Below are 19559 nucleotides of genomic sequence, written 5' to 3' on the forward strand. Positions count from 1 at the left end.
TCCCCATACAGGAGCCCGGTTCAGCAGTGGCCATGCTATGAAGCAGATGCCAGGCGCCTGCAGTTTGGGAAGGGTTTCCACATCAGACCCAAACTCTTCTTCTAGTAACATGTTAAGTGATAAAAACGTCCAGACCAGCCCTGACTAGAACATGCTCAGTTACAGGCAATTGACAGCTTTCAATTTCGGCTTCCGCACATTGTTTCCCAGCTCACAGTCACTGGGCACTAGCTCTGTTTGCTCAGCGCTGGCTGGGGATTGGGCTGCCCGGGAAACCTTTAACCAGAATTGCCACCCTCGATGCTGTCATAACATTTTTTCCCAGATTTGGACCTTAGCGTCCAAAATATGGGTGTTAGCATGAAAGCCTCCAAGCTTAGTTACCAGCTTGGACCTGGTATTGCTGCCACCAGCCAGGAATTATACAATGCCTAGCTCACTGTGGTCTCCCCAAAACCTTCCCTGGGGGACCCCCAGACTCAGATGCCTTGAGTCTTACAACAAAGGGAAATAACCCCCTCCCCTTGTTTCCTTGTTACTTCCTCTCAGGCTCCCCTCCCTGGAGGACCCTAGGAGATTCCCTGCTTCCAGTCCTGGAAACACAAGTACCAAGAGATCTAATCTCTCCCCTTTACCCAGAGGGTATGCAAAGTCAGACTTAGTAAATCTAACACAAAGAGATTTTCCCCCTAACTTTTTCCTTCCACCAATTCCCTGGTGAGCTGCAGACTCAATTCCCTGGAGTCCCCGCTAAAGAAAAACTCCAACAGGTCTTAAAAAGAAAGCTTTATATAAAAAAAAGAAAGAAAAAGACATTAAAAATAGTCTCTGTAATAAGATGACAATATACAGCGTCAATTGCTTAAAGGAAAAAAATGAATAAACAGCCTTATCCAAAAAGAATACAATTTAACACATTCCAGCAACTACACTCATGTAAATACAAAAGAAAACAATATAAACCTATTGTCTTACTATCCTTGTACTTACAACTTGGAAACAGAAGATTAGAAAGCCAGGAGATAGAAAGATCACTCTCAGAGCCGAGAGGGTCAGACCCAAGACAAAGAACAAAGAACTCACACCCAAAACTTCCCTCTACTCAGATTTGAAAAAGTCTTGTTTCCTGATTGGTCCTCTGGTCAGGTGTTTGGTTCCCTGTGTTAACCCTTTACAGGTAAAAGAACATTAACCCTTAGCTATCTGTTTATGACAGATGTAAAACAGATGTGACTGGAATGGAATTTATTCGACAGGCAGATTTCTCCCTCCCACATGCCCCCGCACATGGCACAGTGCCAGGGAGCCCAATGCATTCCAGACCGTGGCACAAGCTACACTGGCATCCAGACTGTGCCAGGCTCACTGCTGCTGGGACGTACCAGTCCTGACTGCCGGAGAGGCCCTGCCAGGGAGATAAGCACTGACTCGGGCTGGTTCTTATTCTTCCTAGAGCAGCTCACTGCTCCCTAGCGCTACCACAGAGAGGTTATGTAACACTGATCTGTACAATGGATAACAGCCTACTACTGCTAATGGACTTACACCTTTAGCTCAGCTGTTGCTTTGGAGCTGATGGCCCAGAGTGCAGACTCTGTTGATTACCTGTGGTGAGAGTTGTTACAGTTGCACAAAGACTAGAAAAGGAGACGGTGACAGGTGCTGTCTCCTCCCCAGAGCAGGGTCTGTGCTGCGTCTGTCCAATTAACATGGTGTTTCTCCTCAAGCTTTCGAGCGAGGCCATTGCTATGAACCCTACATTCAAAATGGGAATTTTACCACCTCTGATCCTACCTACAACCTGGGAACGATGGTAGAGTTCACCTGTGACCCTGGCCATTCTCTGGAGCAGGGACCTGCCATAATCGAGTGTATCAACGTCAGGGACCCCTACTGGAATGACACCGAGCCACTGTGCAGAGGTCAGTTACCCGCAGCCAGCTGGGGTCGCTATGCCTTGCGCTGGTACTGCACGTAGGAGAACATACAAAAATAAAAACTCTCCAGCGTTAGTGACCGCGCTGTCAGAGAAAGCGACTGCATGTGAGTGAGGATAACGTAGCCAAGTTCAGGCATATATCTGTGAGCCCTTGCACAGCCTTCAGAGACAGGACAGCAAATGCAAAGAGGGCCTTAGCCTCCATGGGCCTGTTGACTGCACTGGAAGAGTGGGGGGCTTGATCTTTCTCAAAGTTGGCCGCCAGAGCTCCCCCTGTGCCAGGCAGAGCTCCCACCGCACTGCAGGCAGCATTCCCTCAGCCCCCAGGACTGCTGCTGCACATTGAGTGGATGTTTTCAGAGAACTATTCACAATGACTCCAAGATCTCTTCCCTGAGTGGGGTCTAAATGAGCTGTTACCACTCAAGAAAGATCTTGGAGTCATTGTGGGTAGTTCTCTGAAAACATCCACTCAATGTGCAGAGGCGTCAAAAAAGCGAACAGAATGTTGGGAATCATTAAGAAAGGGCTAGATAATAAGACAGAAAATATCGTATTGCCTCTCTGTAAATCCATGGTAGGCCCACATCTTGAATACTGCTTGCAGATGTGGTCGCCCCATCTCAAAAAAGATATATTGGAATTGGAAAAGGTGCAGAAAAGGGCAACAAAAATGATTAGGGGTATGGAACGGCTTCCGTATGAGGAGAGATTAATAATAAGACTGGGACTTTTCAGCTTGGAAAAGAGACTAATAAGGGGGGATGTGATAGAGGTCTATAAAATCATGAGTGATGTGGAGAAAGTACATAAGAAAGCGTTATTTACTCCTTCTCATAACACCAGAACTAGGGGTCACCATATGAAATTAACAGACAGCAGGTTTAAAACAAACAAAAGGAAATATTTTTTTCACACAATGCACAGTCAACCTGTGGAACTCCTTGCCAGAGGATGTTGTGAAGGCCAAGACCATAACAGGGCTCAAAAAACAACTAGATAAATTCATGGAGGATAGGTCCATCAATGGCTATGAGCCGGGATGGTGTCCCTCGCCTCTGTTTGCCAGAAGCTGGGAATGGGAGACAGGGAATGGCTCGCTTGATGATTGCCTGTTCTGTTCATTTCCCTCTGGGGCACCTGGCATTGGTCACTGTCAGTAGACAGGATACTGGGCTAGCTGGACCTTTGGTCTGACTCAGTATGGCAGTTCTTATGAGTCACCTCTCTCTGTCTCTCGCTATTTCAGCAATGTGTGGAGGGGAGCTCTCTGCCATGGCAGGAGTCATCCTGTCCCCCAACTGGCCAGAGCCCTATGATGAGGGAGAGGACTGCATCTGGAGGGTACACGTTGGGGAGGAAAAGCGGCTTTTCCTGGACATCCAGCTGTGAGTACTTTGCAGGAGCCTGACCCAGGCTGGGCTGATCCCTTTCCTCCAGCAGCTGGTTTATCATGTGTGATTGCTCTGCTGACACCAGAAATTGTTACAAGGCCCTGGGTGTGTTTGTGGGATGTGCTGCCCTTTGCTGTGCTTAGACCTCCGCAGGAGGGCTACGCACAAAGTGACCACAGATAGCACTTACTGTGCCAAGACCGGCTACCTACTAGCTGCCTCCGTCACAGAGAAAAGCACGTCTGTGTCCCAAAAGTTCTAATCCTGCTTCTGTCTCTGAAACTGCTGGTCATCTTCAGCGAATCACTGAACCTCTGTGCCTCAGTTTCCCCACCCATCTGAGGGATTGGGATATTAATGGGAGCAATATGAATAATGCCATAATTTTAGATGCAGATCGGACAGGGACAATGATCTCCCCCGGCCAGGCAGAGGTGCTAAAAGAACTAGAGATTGCAAAGCATTTTGAAGATGAAAAATATTACATGAGTGTCATTTGATTTATAACCCTAGATCGCACCCTGTGGAAATCTGCTGGGCTCATGGATGAAGGTTCTTAGCACAAATTCTGCCTCCTTTTGCAGAATCTCAGTTTTAAACAGTGGAGCTTGCTGGCCCATTTTGACAAGAGTCTTCATGCCAATGTGTTGCCACTCGATCTGCAGCATGACACTCGTGTGTCTGCTCTAGATCATGTGGGTGAGCGAGAAAGCCCCTCAAGGGAGGTGTGTGCTCCCTGGCCCTGACAAAGGGCTACCCCAGCATGCATAGGGAGAAGGCAGATGAAACTCCTGCTGCTGTGGGGTTCTCTAAGGTGCAGAAATCTCCATCCGCCACCCAGCCTTGCCCTCTCTGAAACATTCTCTTTCAGTGCCAGCCCCAGCTGGGCTCTGGATAGGACCCTACTGGCTGGCTCTGGCCTAGGCTCTCCTTCTTGGCTGGGTTCTTTTAAGCTCTTTTCACTAGCACAGGATGAAATCCTTTGTGACGCACTCTGGGCTCGCTGCTCTGGTGATGAGGAGGGCTGCTCCAGAAGGGAAACGTGCTCTTCCCGTCGTTTCACTAGCTAATGGTTCTGGAGAGGGCTGTTGTGCTTGCAAGGCCTACTGCTGGAGGGAGCAATACCAGGCCTGCATGAGATCAGCCTCAGCAAGAATCGTTTTGGCAGGGATCAGCTCCATAGCTAGCTGAAAATCAGGTACTGGATCGTATTCCAGCCCAGCTCTGCAGTGCCATTATGGTGCTATATTAACTCGCTGGGTCTCTTACCTTGCAGAAAAGCATTTACTGACTCCCCTGTGGCTCACTGACATTCAGACAGTGTCCAAAAGAACCGTGCAACAGTCTCAGCTTGAGGGCCTGGCAGAGCCAACAGAACACGCTGCTTTCAGGGAGCATCCCAGACTCCAGAGCGTCTGGGCTTTTGCTGCTAATGAACCCGTCTAGAGGACGCTCAGAAAAGGGCTCTAGAGCAGGCAGAATGCTATTTTGTGGAGACCTCCCTGCCAGCTCTGCAGCTCGTGCAGTCTTGGATATCAAGGGAACTTGCGGTCTACAGAGGGAAGAGCTTCAGTTTAAAATAGCATTAAAAAACGGGAATGTGGATATGGAAGTGGATATTACCGCAACTGAGGTAGAGGCCGTACTTGAACAGCTCGATGGGACGAAGTTGGAGGGCCCGGACAATCTCCATCCCAGGATATTAAAGGAACTGGCGCGTGAAATTGCGAGCCCGTTAGCGAGAATTTTTAAGCAATCGATAAACTCAGGGGTTGTGCCATATGACTGGAGGATTGCTAATGTAGTTCCTATTTTTAAGAAAGGGAATAAGAGTGATCCGGGTAATTATAGGCCTGTTAGCTTGACATCTGTAGTATGTAAGGTCTTGGAAAAAATTTTAAGGGAGAAAGTAGTTAAGGACATAGAGGTCAATGGTAATTGTGACGAATTGCAACACGGATTTACTAAAGGTAGATCGTGCCAAACCAATCTGATCTCCTTCTTTGAGAAGGTGACGGATTACTTAGATAAAGGAAATGCGGTAGATATAATTTACCGAGATTTCAGTAAGGCGTTCGACACGGTTCCGCACAGGGAGCTGTTAGTTAAATTGGAAAAGCTGGGAGTGAATATGAAAGTTGTAAGGTGGATAAGGAACTGGTTAAAGGGGAGACTCCAGAGGGTCATATTGAAAGGTGAACTGTCAGGCTGGAAGGAGGTCACCAGTGGAGTCCCTCAAGGATCGGTTTTGGGACCGATCTTATTTAACCTTTTTATTACTGACCTTGGCACAAAGAGCGGGAATGTGCTAATAAAGTTCGCGGATGACACGAAGCTGGGGGGTATTGCTAACATGGAGAAGGACAGGGATACTATTCAGGAAGATCTGAACCACCTTGTAAACTGGAGTAATAGAAATAGGATGAAATACAATAGTGAAAAGTGCAAGGTCATGCATTTAGGAATTAATAATAAGAATTTTGGATATACGTTGGGGGCGCATCAGTTGGAAGCGACGGAGGAGGAGAAGGACCTTGGGGTACTGGTTGATAGCAGGATGACTATGAGTCGCCAATGTGATACGGCTGTTAAAAAAGCAAATGCGATTTTGGGATGCATCAGGCGGGGTATTTCCTGCAAGGATAAGGATGTGTTAGTACCGTTATATAAGGCATTGGTGAGACCCCATCTGGAATACTGTGTGCAGTTCTGGTGTCCCAAGTTCAAGAAGGATGAATTCAAACTGGAACAGGTTCAGAGACGGGCTACAAGGATGATCCGAGGAATGGAAAAACTGCCTTATGAAAGGAGACTCAAAGAGCTTGGCTTGTTTAGCCTGGCCAAAAGAAGGCTGAGGGGGGATATGCTCGCTCTATATAAATATATCAAGGGGGTTAACGTTAGGGAGGGAGAGGAATTATTTAAGTTTAGTACTAATGTAGACACGAGGACGAATGGGTATAAACTGGATATTAGGAAGTTTAGACTTGAAATTAGACGAAGGTTTCTGACCATTAGGGGAGTGAAGTTCTGGAATAGCCTTCCGAGGGAAGTAGTAGGAGCAAAAGACTTTCCTGGCTTTAAGACAAAGCTTGATAAGTATATGGAGGGGATGTTATGATAAGATCGTTAATTTGGGCAATTGATCTTGAATTACCACCAGACAGGTCTGCTCAATGGTCTGCAGGGAGATGTTGGATGCGATGGGTACTGAGTTGCTGCAGAGAATTCCTTCTTGGGTGCTAGCTGGTGACTCTTGCCCACATGCTCAGGGTTTAGCTGATCGCCATATTTGGGGTCGGGAAGGAATTTTCCTCCAGGGCGGATTGGCAGGTGCCCTGGAGGTTTTTCGCCTTCCCCTGCAGTGTGGGGCACAGGTCACTTGCTGGTGGTTTCTCTGCAGCTTGAGGTCTTCAAACCATTTTTGAGGATTTCAATAACTCGGTCCTGGGATAGGGGTTGTTATAAAATTGGATGGGTGGGGTTCTGTGGCCTGCCTTGTGCAGGAGGTCAGACTAGATGATCAGATTGGTCCCTTCTGACCTATGAGTCTATGAGTCTATAAAATAGCCTTCTGGGGGCCTGGCCTTGTGTTCTGTACAACTCAGCCCCTATCAGAAGGAGCAAAAGTATCCCACGCTCACGTCCACGGCAATGTCTTAGGGCTGGTCCAGACTAGGGGAGGAAAATCGATCTTAGATACGCAACTTCAGCTACGTGAATAACGTAGCTGAAGTCGAATATCTAAGATCGAATTACTCACCCGTCCACACCGCGCGGGATCGATGTCCGCGGCTCCCCCTGTCGATTCCGCAACTCCGTTCGGGTTGGTGGAGTTACGGAATCGATATAAGCGCGCTCGGGGATCGATATATCGCGTCTAGATTAGACGCGATATATCGATCCCCGAGCAATCGATTTTAATCCGCCGATACGGCAGGGTAGTCTGGACGTGGGCTTAGAAGCGGACGCCAGTGCTCTAGGCGAGCTGGGCTACAGGCAGAGCCCGCTGTCACTGGAGTAATTAGCTGGGTCTATGCTTCAGACTCCAGAGCAAGGTATTAAACTTTCCGCCTGGGCCTCAGACTTTTCTGTGTCGCAAGTCTGGCTGGGGAAGCATGTGCAGGAAATGGCAGGTACTTGTGCAGGCTCTCATGCACTGGGGTTTTCTCGGTCATTGCTGGCACACAGTGTACTGCAGTTCGAAGAGAGTTTGGGCCTGTGCAGCCCTGAGAGCAGAGGCAGGTTGGCTGGGAAGCTGAGGAATGAGGAGGAATTTTCTTGCTGTCTTTTCTCCCTTTGAAACTATTAAACGCTGGTGGAATTTAAGACGTCATCATTCCCCACATTACCAGCAGTAAAAGTCTGCTTTCCGAAATGTGGCTGCAGCCCCAGGGAAGGCAGATGGGCCCAGTCTGTGACATCCTTTCAGGCCTGGCCTGATCATTACTGGCCCAGAACACCCATGGGTGAGACAGTTTGAAACTATATGCAGGTGTTTGGGTGTATCTGTTGCTAATCAAAATTCAGAGCAAATAAACACAAGACGCCACTCCCAAGCAATGCCCTCTGCAACTTTGGTTCTGCAAAAAAACATGCCGAGAACAGCCATAAACACTGAGAACATCCATGAACACTTCACCAGATGCTGTTCCCTGGTTGTTTTCATTAGCCTTTTAATTCCTACTTCAATGCTTTTAGAACAGATTTGAGAACCTGGAAACAGCTGTGGTAAAAATGGACTGTTAGGGCAGATGTTGTATTTACAAGGGCTTAGATAGCTTCAGAGCGAGTGACCCTTCCGTAGGCATGAGATGCAGAGGGGCTGCAGAGGGCAGCGTGTAAACACAGCATCCTCCTCTGACCTGGTACTTTTAACTCAGTCAAATGTCCAGCAGATGGAGACACGCAATAAATAATGACTTACCTACACTCTGGTAATCATGCAAGTGAGAGCCAATCGCAATTTCCCTGTACTATTGATAGGAACATAGGATTCGTATAGCAAAAGAGGCCCATGGCCTATCCAGTGTGATCCCCTGTCTCCTTGATGCTATGCCTGATGCTTTGCAGGAGGGCAAAAACTCCTGATGCTCCTATCTGGATATGTAACACCTCACATAAGGCAAAGCCACTTCTTCTTCACTGTGGTGACCTGCTAATGCTCTAAGATGTACTCAGAGCTCCCCTTGTGTTCTGCAAACACTCCATCATGGCCATAACGTTGGGCAGCAGGGGGGAACCTACTGGATGGTTCCTGGGAGCAGAGGGAGATTGACACAGGTTGGAAAGCAGGTGGGTTGAGTGTCCCTTTCACAAGCCTTGTCCTCGACAAACATGACTCATTCCAGGTCACAAATTGCACTTGACCTCCTGCTTCCTCTGTCATTCAGTTGCTCAATGGTCTACTCTAGACTGTGAGAAAGTGTGACTGGGCGGGATGTCTTCGTATGTGCCTGTTCCGCAAGTCGTTCCTTGGCTCTGTGCATGACTCACTTGGTCACTTAGCTCAGAGGCAACCAAGACTTTGGTGGGAACTTAACAGAGGAAAAAGAGAACATGCTTGGTTTGGAAAAAGACTGAAGTGAGACTATGTAATAGAACATCTCACCCAGACACGCATGCACATACCCATGCAAGTGTGTTTATTGTGTGGAGAGTGGGCCGGTTCTGTCTGGCTTTCTGCAAACCTGCTTCCAGATTTAGAAGCCTGCGTGGTCATTCACTGATGTAATGATCCCTTCCATCCTGTTTGCAAACAGCTTTTACTTCTCTTTCGGGTGGATCCAAGAAGTGTTCCCCAAAACAGGGGGAAGGTTTTATTAAAGACAAATGAGCTGGGGACTGAAGCTGGTCTCTGCCATGAATGAACCCCCTGCTAACACATGCTTGTCCAGGGCAGTCCAAAGCTACAAACTAACTTGCATTATTTCCTGTATTCTTCTGGCCCAGTGTGCTCTGAGGCTCACCGCCGGCCCTGACCCTCAGACATGTCGCTTTATGGAAGCCCAAGTTAGCAGGGCTGCAGTCACTGGCACTCTCACCTGTGGCTGTAGTTAAACTCCAGGACATTCTCTTTGAATGGGAACTTGATGAGGTCCAGGCAATAGAAACAGCATAATTCCATGGCACCTAATATTTTCTCTAGGTGCTTATTGTCTAGGTAGGACACTTCCGAGACCTTTGTGTAACTTTGAGAGACAGAGCACAACTTACAGCCTACAGACAGCATCCAGTCTACACAGCTCCCCACCCCATGGCTGCCCCAGCTGGTGAGGGCATAGTGCCACAGCCAGAGAGGCAGCAGTGAGGCTGCGTGCCTCTCGGGAATGCTCAGCACAGCTCCAGCTTTGTAAGGAATTGTGTTTGATGCTTTAAAAACCACCAAGTACGAGCCTCTGAACTGTGGTGTGGCTGCCACTCGATCACTCATCTGACAGAGCAAACGAGACAGTGTTGTGTGCATGCACACTTCAGCAGAGCGCAACACATCTCAGTCAGCAAACAAGCGCATGTGCCAATAACTACATCCATTTCCAGGCTCAGTACAGAGCTCTGGACTAGAAACTGGGCGCTCAGCATTTCTAGCTGAGAGCTCTGCTGTTAAGCTAAGTGCCAGGACAGACTCACACTCATCACACTGCCTGCAAATCCTTTGGCCTGTTTCACAGCTGTCAGAGCAAGTGGTGTCAGAATCACTGGATTCAGAGTGGTAGCCGTATTAGTCTGTATCAGCAATAAGAACGGGGAGTACCTGTGGCGCCTTAGAGACTAACACATTTATTTAAACATAAGCTTTTGTGGGCTAAAACCCACTTCGTCGGATGCATGGAGTGGAAAATACAGTAGTAACATATATACTGCATACACAGAGAACATGAAAAAATAGGTGTTGCCATGCACACTATAACAAGAGTGAGCAGTTAAGGTGGGCTGTTCCCAGCAGGAGAAAAAAAGCTTTTGTGGTGATAATCAGGATGGCCCATTTCCAACAGTTGACAAGAAGGTGTGAGTAACAGTAGGGGGAAAAATAGCCTGGGGAAACAGGTTTGACTTTGTGTAATGACCCATCCACTCCCAGTCTTTATTCAAGCCTAATTTAATGGTGTGCAGTTTGCAAATTAATTCCAATTCTTCACTTTTCATTGGAGTCTGTTTTTGAAGTTTTTTTGTTGGAGTATTGACGTTGAGGTCTGTAATCCAGTGGCCAGGGAGATTGAAGTGTTCTCTGACTGGTTTTTGAATGTTATAATTCTTGACGTCTGATCTGCGTCCATTTATTCTTTTCCGTAGAGACTGTCCAGTTTGGCCAATGTACGTGGCAGAGGGGCATTGCTGGCACATGATGGCATATATCACATTGGTAGATGTGCAGGTGACTGAGCCCTTGATGGCGTGGCTGATGTGGTTAGGTGCTATGATGGTGTCCCCTGAATAGATATGTGGACAGAGTTGGCATCGGGCTTTGTTGCAGGGACAGGTTCGTGGGTTAGTGTGTCTGTTGTGTGGTGTGTGGTTCCTGGAGGTGCCCAATGTTTGCCCTCCGTGCATGAAACTCAGTGTGTGGGAGAGTTCGCTTGCCTTGTGCACCATTGTTATGGGGATTGTTTCTGGGGCTGAATACACCCAAGAGAGGCAAGCATTGGTGTGACTTTCTTTGTCAGGAAATCGTCACAGCGGGACCCTCTCTGCTCAGGTTTGAGGCATGGAAGCCTGGAGCAAATCTGGCTTGTGTGTGAAGCAGAAGATTGGGAAGACAGGGTTTCTCAGGGAGGCATCAGAGGGATTTTTCTGCTTTTCCTGCCTGGCTTAATGTCGTTGCTGGGTTTGCTTGGCCTGTTAGAGCTGCTCAGGCAGGAGGCTGTTTGTAATGTAACCGCAGCTTTGTTAGAACTGGCCACTGATGAGCCATACACTCTGATGGCTGCGCCACTAGGTGGCGCTCTTTGGACATGCTGTGACACACATACACACATGTTCTGCATGGGCTCCAGGACATGCAGAACAGAGCAGGGAGGCAGGCGGCCTCAGAGCCAGGGAGAGCAGCTACTGTCAGCCGTGGGGCCCAGTTCGTGGGGCCTGGCTGCTAGCGTCCGGCAGTGGAATAGTGTTAGTGCTGGTCACTCACTACTGTGCATGTCACAGAATCATACAAATGTAGAATATCAGGGTTGGAGGGACCTCCGGAGGTATCTAGTCAGGAGGGCTGCATGCTGCTTTGTCAAGGGGACGCTGTCTCAAGTGGGTCCGTAGGCCCTTTCTCTAGCACGGCTGCTAAGAGCTCAGCATGAGCTGCGCCTGGCACTGAGCTCCCCTGATCTCTCTCCATTAGCGTGTGTGGAGACCAGTCCGGAATTTCCCCTCACAAGTTATTTCCCCCACAGCTGCCATGCACTGCAGACAGAGCGCACGTGGGCACCTGGCACCATCTCAGGCTGCACGCTACCAGAATAACCTTGCCACAGACAGGGCTGTGACTCCGCCTTCACAGCTGTTGGGAGGGCGAGGAAGGACCGCAAGCCCTAGTGACCTCTGAGGCAAAAGGCACAACCCATCACCTCGCTGTCGCTTGCCCACAGTGGTAGCTATGGGGCTAAAAAGAAGGAAAATTAATAATGAGAGAAACCTACACCTGGGCTGGAGAAGTGTGTGGGGGCGGACGGACCCAAAGGAGAAATTGTCATTGGAGGATCTGTTGAAATGATGGAACTGGGAGAGGTACCAGAGAAAGGAACGAGGGATAAAATCCTCTCCTCCTCTGTCCTCCCTAGGCTCAGCTGTGGTAACCATCTCCAGTTCCCTTGTCCTCGATTTTCTTTCTTTTGTGGGTTCCAGACATCTGCATAAAATGCATCCACTCTCCTGCCTGATTCCATCAGACCCACTGTGTGCTGAGGATTGAATTCCAGGGCCACCTGAGACCAGAGACGTGAAATAGGATTGGCCCCTCGCTGCCTCATGCAGCACACATACAAGCTGGCAGCCTCACTGCACGGTCAGGGGCTCGCGAGTAAGACAGGATTTCTCTGAAAGCTGCCTGTGCTGAGAGCCACTGCCATGGGGATACTGCCAATGCGGAGAGAAGCTCTTGTGATGCTCTTTGAGGATTCCCAGAGACGATTCCACAGAACATCAAGGACCAGTTTAGAGTCAAAACAGCTTTAAAGCTTTCAGTGAACATTCGAAGGCAGGGTTTTGTGGGGGCTGGGGCGGGGCAGAACTGGAGGCCAGACAATTTGAAGGAATCAAACAGAAGTGTCACTGTGACAATGGTGTTTCCTGGAAAGCAGAGATTTGCTCCAAGTGCCAGCGTTCTGCTGGGGTTGGCTGGATAGCTTCCACCAAGAACCTTACTCAGACATTTGCATTTGCATCTCGAAGCAAAGCTGCACTAGGCTGGGGTGGGCATGAGGCAGGTGCCCCAACTGAGTGGCAGCAGCGATGGGACACTGCCTGCATAGGGCAAGAGAAAGCATAGTAAAACCAGGGCACTCTCCAGCAGGGGCAGCTTCTCTCTGCCCAGTGTGCCTGTGCGGGGGATGTGGGCACTGCCATCTCCTGACCCTGCCTGGGCACACCAGTCCCTGGAGATTTCCATGCTGTGAGACGCTATCAAAAGACTTACTAAAGTCAAGAGACAGCACATGGCCTCCTTCTGCACTGCCCACCAGGCTTGTTATCCCAGCAAAGAAGGATGTTAGGCTGGTTTGAACAATCTGTTCTTGACAAATCCCTGCTGACTGTTATTTATCACCTATTGTCTGCTTGGTGCTTATAAAGCCTTTGTTTGCTCCATTATCTTTCCGGTACCAAAGTGAAGCTGATTCATCTGCAATTCCCTGGGTTGTCCTTCCTCCCCTTTTCATAGAGCGGTGCTATACTTGCCCCTTTCCAGTCCTCTGAGCTGTCTCCCATGCTCCATGAGTTCCCAAAGAGCATCGCGAATGGCTTAGCAAACTATTAAGCCATAGCTGGGCATTTAAAACTGGCACCAGCTGTACAGATCCACTAGGCATTTGCAGCAGCAGCTTCCATTTCTGGTTCAGGGCTTGCATGTACCTGAGGAACCAGTCCCAAAGATGGGAGCTGGAAAAGCGAAGTCCTGGTGAAAACACCAGCCAGGCACAGCAGGGAGTGTCTCTCTGAAGAGAGCCGGCTGCCTCATGGAGGAGAGCTAGAATTGCTTGGTACTGATCCGAGCATGACAGCATGGCAGAAGGTGTTGTTTATTTATCAGTTTCTTCTGGGTTGATTTGTCACTTAGTGCGTCTCAGCTCGTCTCTGTTCAGGCTGGCCCTGGTGGGAGATTTCACAGCCCTGGGCTGACAGCTTGGGAGACGAGCTGTCTCTGTTCATCCCCAGATATAGCTGCGCTCCCTTCCTCCCCATCCGTTTGCCCTGGAGGCAGGGGAGATGATAGGGACTTCGGCTTCCAGGTGCCAATCAGCCGTGAGCCTCTGCTACCAAACGAGGAGGTGGTTGGAGGACCTTTCTCAGCGTGGCGTGTTCCTCGGATCTCCCCTGCAATCCCAGACCCTGCATCCCACAGACAGCAGCTCCCCTTTGACCTGTCCAGAGCAGCACTCGATTAGCAGAGACATTGAGAGGCCAACGAACCCTGCTGTCTGCTGTGTTCCCTGATCCTCCTGCCCTCAGGTGCCTGAGGTGCTGGGATCTCTGTTGGGAGGGCTTGGCATGGGTCTCCCTTGCGAGTAGTGTGAATGGCTTCCTGGCTACAGACACACACACCTCCTGTTAACCTGAAGACAGGATGGCCAGTTATACTGGCTTGACTGCTGTGTGATAAGCCATGAGGAGAGCCAGACCAGCAAAGGACCTTCAGAGAGGCAGGAGCTTGCAAGGATGAAGGTGCGACCCTGAGCATAGCCAGGTGACCTATTGTTCTCTGCAAAGGAGTCTGCGGAATTTGAATTTCTCCTAGTTGGTCACAGAGTGACATTCATCACAGATTTCTGACCCTCCAAGAGCCTGCCCCCGCCCCACCTGTAGATTTCAGTCTCAGGGAGAGCAGTGCACTCTGCTGGCAAGGAAAACTAAACACTGGACTGACCTGGCCAAAAGGTTTGTTTGGATGCAGTGAAGTGCCCTGATTCTGGAAAGCCAAATGAGGGCCTTTGCCTGGGAAAAGCCAGGCTGCTGATCCCGGGAGTGCTCACGCACCCACTGCAGAATGTGGTCATGCGGCAAGAGTTTTCTCACTTGGTTACCTCAGCCATTTTATATGTAAAACATGAGGGAGAAATGATCAAATGTATCTTTTCCAATGGAACCCTGTGGGATGGACTTTACTCAGGAATTCAACCCCATCCTTTCCAAAGGGCTGAATGAAATTGCTTGAACTGGGTCTCCCTCCATTCATAATCCCAAGCTGGAAAAGCTTCACACCAGTTGTGAAGTGCTGTGATGCATCAGACACAGAATTAACATGCCCCCCACACAGCTGTGATCTCTTTAGTGAAGAATGATCAAGTTGTGCCCCCTTTTCCTGGGGTTTTGGCAGGCTGTGAGTTTGCCAATGGCCAGTCACTCCAAGCCGTTTCAGGCACTGAGGCAAATATCACTGGTAGGAGACAAATAACAGTTCAGCTTGTTTTTAAACCCTCTTTTGACTTTCGTTGTTAGTTTTGCATCATTTCATGTCCACTACATGCCACATGTACCATAGGCCAATACCCATGAGCCAACCAGATTCTGTGACTGTTCTCTCTCTCTACGGAGTGGTTGTAGCTGGGTCTGTCCCAGGATATTAGAGAGACAAGGTGGGGGAGGTGATAGTTTTCATTGGACCAGCTTCCACTGGTGAGAGAGACACACTTCTGAGCTACGCAGTGATGTGCTGCTGATAGCCTAATATGGGCCTACTTCAAATAGTTCTCCCACCAGCCCTGACAGCCCCTCTTTTGTCCTGCGGGGCATGAGCTCTCCAAGGGGACAGGGAGGAACTTCTGGCCAAGCTATGGTTTTCTCACAGCCCTGAGATGGAGGCACCCTGTTTGGCAAATGACTGTCTGTCAATGGACTTGTCTAGAGACACAGAGACTTTGCCACTGAAAGCCCCCGAGAGACCACTGCTCTGCTGGTGTGATTTGGGGAGGGGAGGGGAAAGCTGAGGGTCTCCTTCCCTGGGGAGAGGTTTGGAAAATACCTGCTGTCTGGTGCGTTCTGGTCCATTTTACAGGCTTGTCCTTCAGAAACACATGTCTGAGCTCTGGGAATAAAGCCTTGTCTACACTGGCAGCTTTCTGCACAGTAAAGCAGCTTTCTGCGTTGTACACATGGCCAAGCCACTTAGAGTGCAGAAACTGCACAGTTTCAGCACTGTAAAAAAAACACCCCGATAAGAGGCGTAGAGCTGTCTGCACCAGGGCTACAGGGCTGTGGTGCCAGTGTAGACACCCTGGTCGATGACAGCACTGCGATTGGCACCCGGGAGGTGTCCCACAATGCCTGTTCTCGCCTCTCTGGTCATCGGTTTGAATTCTACTGCCCTGCCCTCGGGTGACCAACCATGAGCCCCACCCCTTAAATTCCTTGGGAATTTTGAACATCCCCTTCTTGTTTGCTAAGTGATGCGTGCAGTGGTCTTGGCGCATCTTTCCAGGTGGCTCTGCCTACTCCATGCTTTCTGGGCCAGGTTTAAATTGCCCCGGAATGCAGTGGAGCTGCACTGATTTACACCAGCTCAGGCTGTGAGCCCCTGGCCATTGCTGCTGCTTGGTTCCAGGCCAGGCCAGCAGCAGCCATGCCCCAAGGACTTGTTAGAGCGAGCTCTTCCTAGCGATTCTCCTGCTCCTCACTGGAAAACTGGACACTCAGCGTGGTCAGAGGGTGGGGGGCTGAGCAGATGCTGGCTGTGGGAAGGGAGGGAGGCAGCAGTGACAGAGGGAGGCAGTGCCCCAGGGGGAGGGCGAGAGTTAGGTACACACTGACCCAGAAGCAGGACCAGAGGAGGCCCCGATGCAGGCCTGCGGCAAGCCACTGCTAGCTACGCAGGGACCCTGCCTATTGCCCACCTCGTTCCGGCACCTGCTCCCTGCTGCTCCCAGAGCCGCCTGCCTGTGAGGCTTCGGTTCCAGCGGGAACGTCGGTGGTGGGGGGTGTTGTGACATGATAACATTAATTCCCCTTCCGAGCAGGAGCCAGTTATCTCATCTCCATGTCCTACAGCACTGAGCTTTCTGCCGTACGAAAGGAACAAAGAATTCAGTTCAGTTAAGCTGTGGGAAATCCAGCCGTGCCGTCAGAAGGCAGCCAACGCTGGCAGCGGGTGAAGGGGGTGACGGTTGCTCATGGCACCACTATGAAAAAGCCCGAAGACGCAGACATGTTCTGTGCTTCGTCCAGTCAGAAATCAGCCCACGCCCCCCGTGCCATCTGTGCATCGTGCAGACACGGGCGCAGCCCACAGGCTTTCAGGTTCACCTCAGCTCTGCAATGCACAGAGCAGCGCTCCCTGTCCCATGTCTCGCTCACTGGTGCCGGATCGGCCCCTGTGTTAATTCAAACGATAGCAGGCCCCTGTGCAAGCTGTTCCCTCTGTCTGCGGCAGGGATCCCCAACGCGGGGGCATCTAAATGCACCCATGTCCTGGCCGGCGGACAAGCAGCCGCCAAAATGCCACTGAATTTCTGCGGCATTTCGGCAGCGACGCCTCTCGATGATGCCGCTTGCCGCCGACAAACGACGTCATTGAGAGGTGTTGCCGCTGAAATGCTGCAGAAATTCGGTGGCATTTCGGCAGATGCTCCACCGCCGCCATGGTCCTTTGTCTGGCGCCCGCCAGACGAAAATGTTGGGGACCACTGGTCTGCAGAGTCCTCCAAGAGCAGAGATTTCTCCAGGCACTCATCAGAACATTGGGTCCACACACTTCACTTCCATACCCAAGTCCTGGGAGTGGAACAAGTGAGATGAGTCTGCTGGAGGGTGGTTATGGGCCTCACAGACATGTCCGGTCGTGTTATGGTCTGGAACTGGCACGGTCCATTACCCATGTCCCCTGAGTCTGACTCAGTAACATGCCGGCTGGATCCCCTGTGCGCCCGACCTGACCAGCCTCCTCTCTGCGCTTCCCTTCCCAGCCTGAACCTGAGCGACAGCGACATCCTGACCATTTACGACGGGGACGAGCTCACGGCCCGGATCCTGGGGCAGTACATTGGCAGTAGTGGTCCCCAGAAGCTCTACTCCTCCACCCCCGACCTCACCATCCAGTTCCACTCCGACCCTGCGGGTCTCATCTTCGGGAAGGGGCAGGGATTCATCATGAACTACATAGGTAGGTGTGCTGGGGGAGCTGCCCCGTCCAGCCAGGGCCTCCACTGTGATCTACCCTTGGGGCAGTGCAGATGGCACTGCGATCTGCTCTTGGGGCAGTGCAGGTGACACTGCAATCTGCTCTTGAGGCAGTGAGGCTGGACACGTTGCATCTGGGTGTGGCGTCTGCCAGGGCCGTGACTCAGTGAATTCTAACCCAGAATTTGGGGTGGTGAGTGAGGGGATGCAGGTTTTCCGATGCTGAGCTAAGTCACCCAGCGCAGACAATGGGCCCCAGGGCTCCAGTTCAGCTCAGCCGATGCCATGCGCTAGCTCTGGGCAGGCAGCTAGAGCAGCATAGGCTCCCTGTGCTCCTCTGAAACCCATAGCTGCTATTACCTACATCCCCCAGGCAATGGCCACCTGCTACAGCCCTCTGTGGCTACTGTCCCTGGACTTCGCCAGCCCTTGCAGCATTCTCCAGCCCTACAGGTCCCCATGGGCTGGGCTAGACAGCGCTGCCAAACTGCAGCATGGCACCGGCCATGGGGAAAGGCCAGAGTGACACTCACTGTCTCAGAATTGGGGGTGGGAGGTGCTTGGTGCCTACTGCCGGCTCCGTGGGGATAGCCTGGCCCCATGGCCTTAGCTGGGGCCGGTCACTCATTCCCACCTTCTGTTTAAATGGCACCTTGGGACAGGATCCCTCTAACTCCCTCATTCTGCACACCCCACCTAGTGTCCTCCTGGCTTCCCCGATGCATGGTGGGGGCTGGCCCACGGCACGGGGTGGGTTGCACTAGCATGGCTGTGGGAGTGCTTTGGTCAGGCTCAGCTGCTGGTCCCTCAGCACTGACCCAGAGTGGCAATGGGCTACCCAGTACAACGTGTGCATTGCAGTGCTCCAGCTGCATCCAGAGCCCCGTTTATGCATACACAGAGTGCCCAGATTGCACACACACAGAGCACCTGGCTTGTGCACATGCAGAGCGCCCGGCTTGCACACACGCAGAATGCCTGGCTTGCGCACACGCAGAATGCCTGGCTTGCGCATATGCAGAGCACCTGGCTTGTGCACTCACAGAGTGCCCGGCTTGTGAACAGACAGAACACCCGGCTTGTGCACAGACAGAGCGCCCAGCTAGGGCACACACAGAATGCCCGGCTTGCAGACACGCAGAGTGCCTGGCTTGCGCACACGCAGAATGCCTGGCTTGCGCATATGCAGAGCACCTGGCTTGTGCACTCACAGAGTGCCCGGCTTGTGAACAGACAGAACACCCGGCTTGTGCACAGACAGAGCGCCTGGCTTGCTCACACGCAGAATGCCTGGCTTGCGCATATGCAGAGCACCTGGCTTGTGCACTCACAGAGTGCCCGGCTTGTGAACAGACAGAACACCCGGCTTGCGCACAGACAGAGCGCCCAGCTACGGCACACGCAGAACGCCCGGCTTGCAGACACGCAGAGCGCCTGGCTTGCGCACAGACAGAGCGCCCGGCTTGCACACATGCAGAGCACCCAGCACTCCCCCAGAAGCTGGCAGTGGGGCCCAGTGAGCATTTCTCCTTCCCACCTGCATGTACTGCATGCACCATAACAGCAGCAGAGAATAAGATGCAGTGCAGGTCAGCTGTGATCTGCAGGGCTCCTTCCGTAAAGCACCACACTGCATCTGTGCACACAGCTATCAGTTTATGAGTGTTTTAAAGTCACAGACCTTAGGAACATAGCGGGCAGGAAATAATATGCTGGAGCAAATTAGCCCTGAACTGTAAGTACAGTGCTCAGACATCGCTGCTTTAATAGTATGTGTGAAAAATCAAACCCTTCGGGATCAAATGCCTGCAGCTGGCTTCTGCTAAAATTATACTAATGCTGACAAACTGTGTTTAGCATCCAAATCAAGGCAAATGTACCAGACGGCTCTGGTTAGCCGGGAATTCCCC

The 19559-nt window shown here is 51.0% G+C and overlaps 1 protein-coding gene across 1 annotated transcript in view; it reads left to right on the forward strand.

The window, feature by feature from the left end:
* The window catches only part of SEZ6L (seizure related 6 homolog like), a 163359-nt gene that overhangs the window by 127147 nt on the left and 16653 nt on the right, over positions 1-19559 (forward strand). Inside the window, exons 8-10 of the mRNA XM_050924391.1 lie at positions 1728-1922; positions 3189-3327; positions 17436-17632. Of these exons, the coding sequence (XP_050780348.1) occupies positions 1728-1922; positions 3189-3327; positions 17436-17632 (531 nt within the window). The remainder of the gene's footprint in view (positions 1-1727; positions 1923-3188; positions 3328-17435; positions 17633-19559) is intronic.

Source organism: Gopherus flavomarginatus, chromosome 15, assembly GCF_025201925.1.
Source record: "Gopherus flavomarginatus isolate rGopFla2 chromosome 15, rGopFla2.mat.asm, whole genome shotgun sequence".
Taxonomy (NCBI): Eukaryota; Metazoa; Chordata; order Testudines; family Testudinidae; genus Gopherus; species Gopherus flavomarginatus.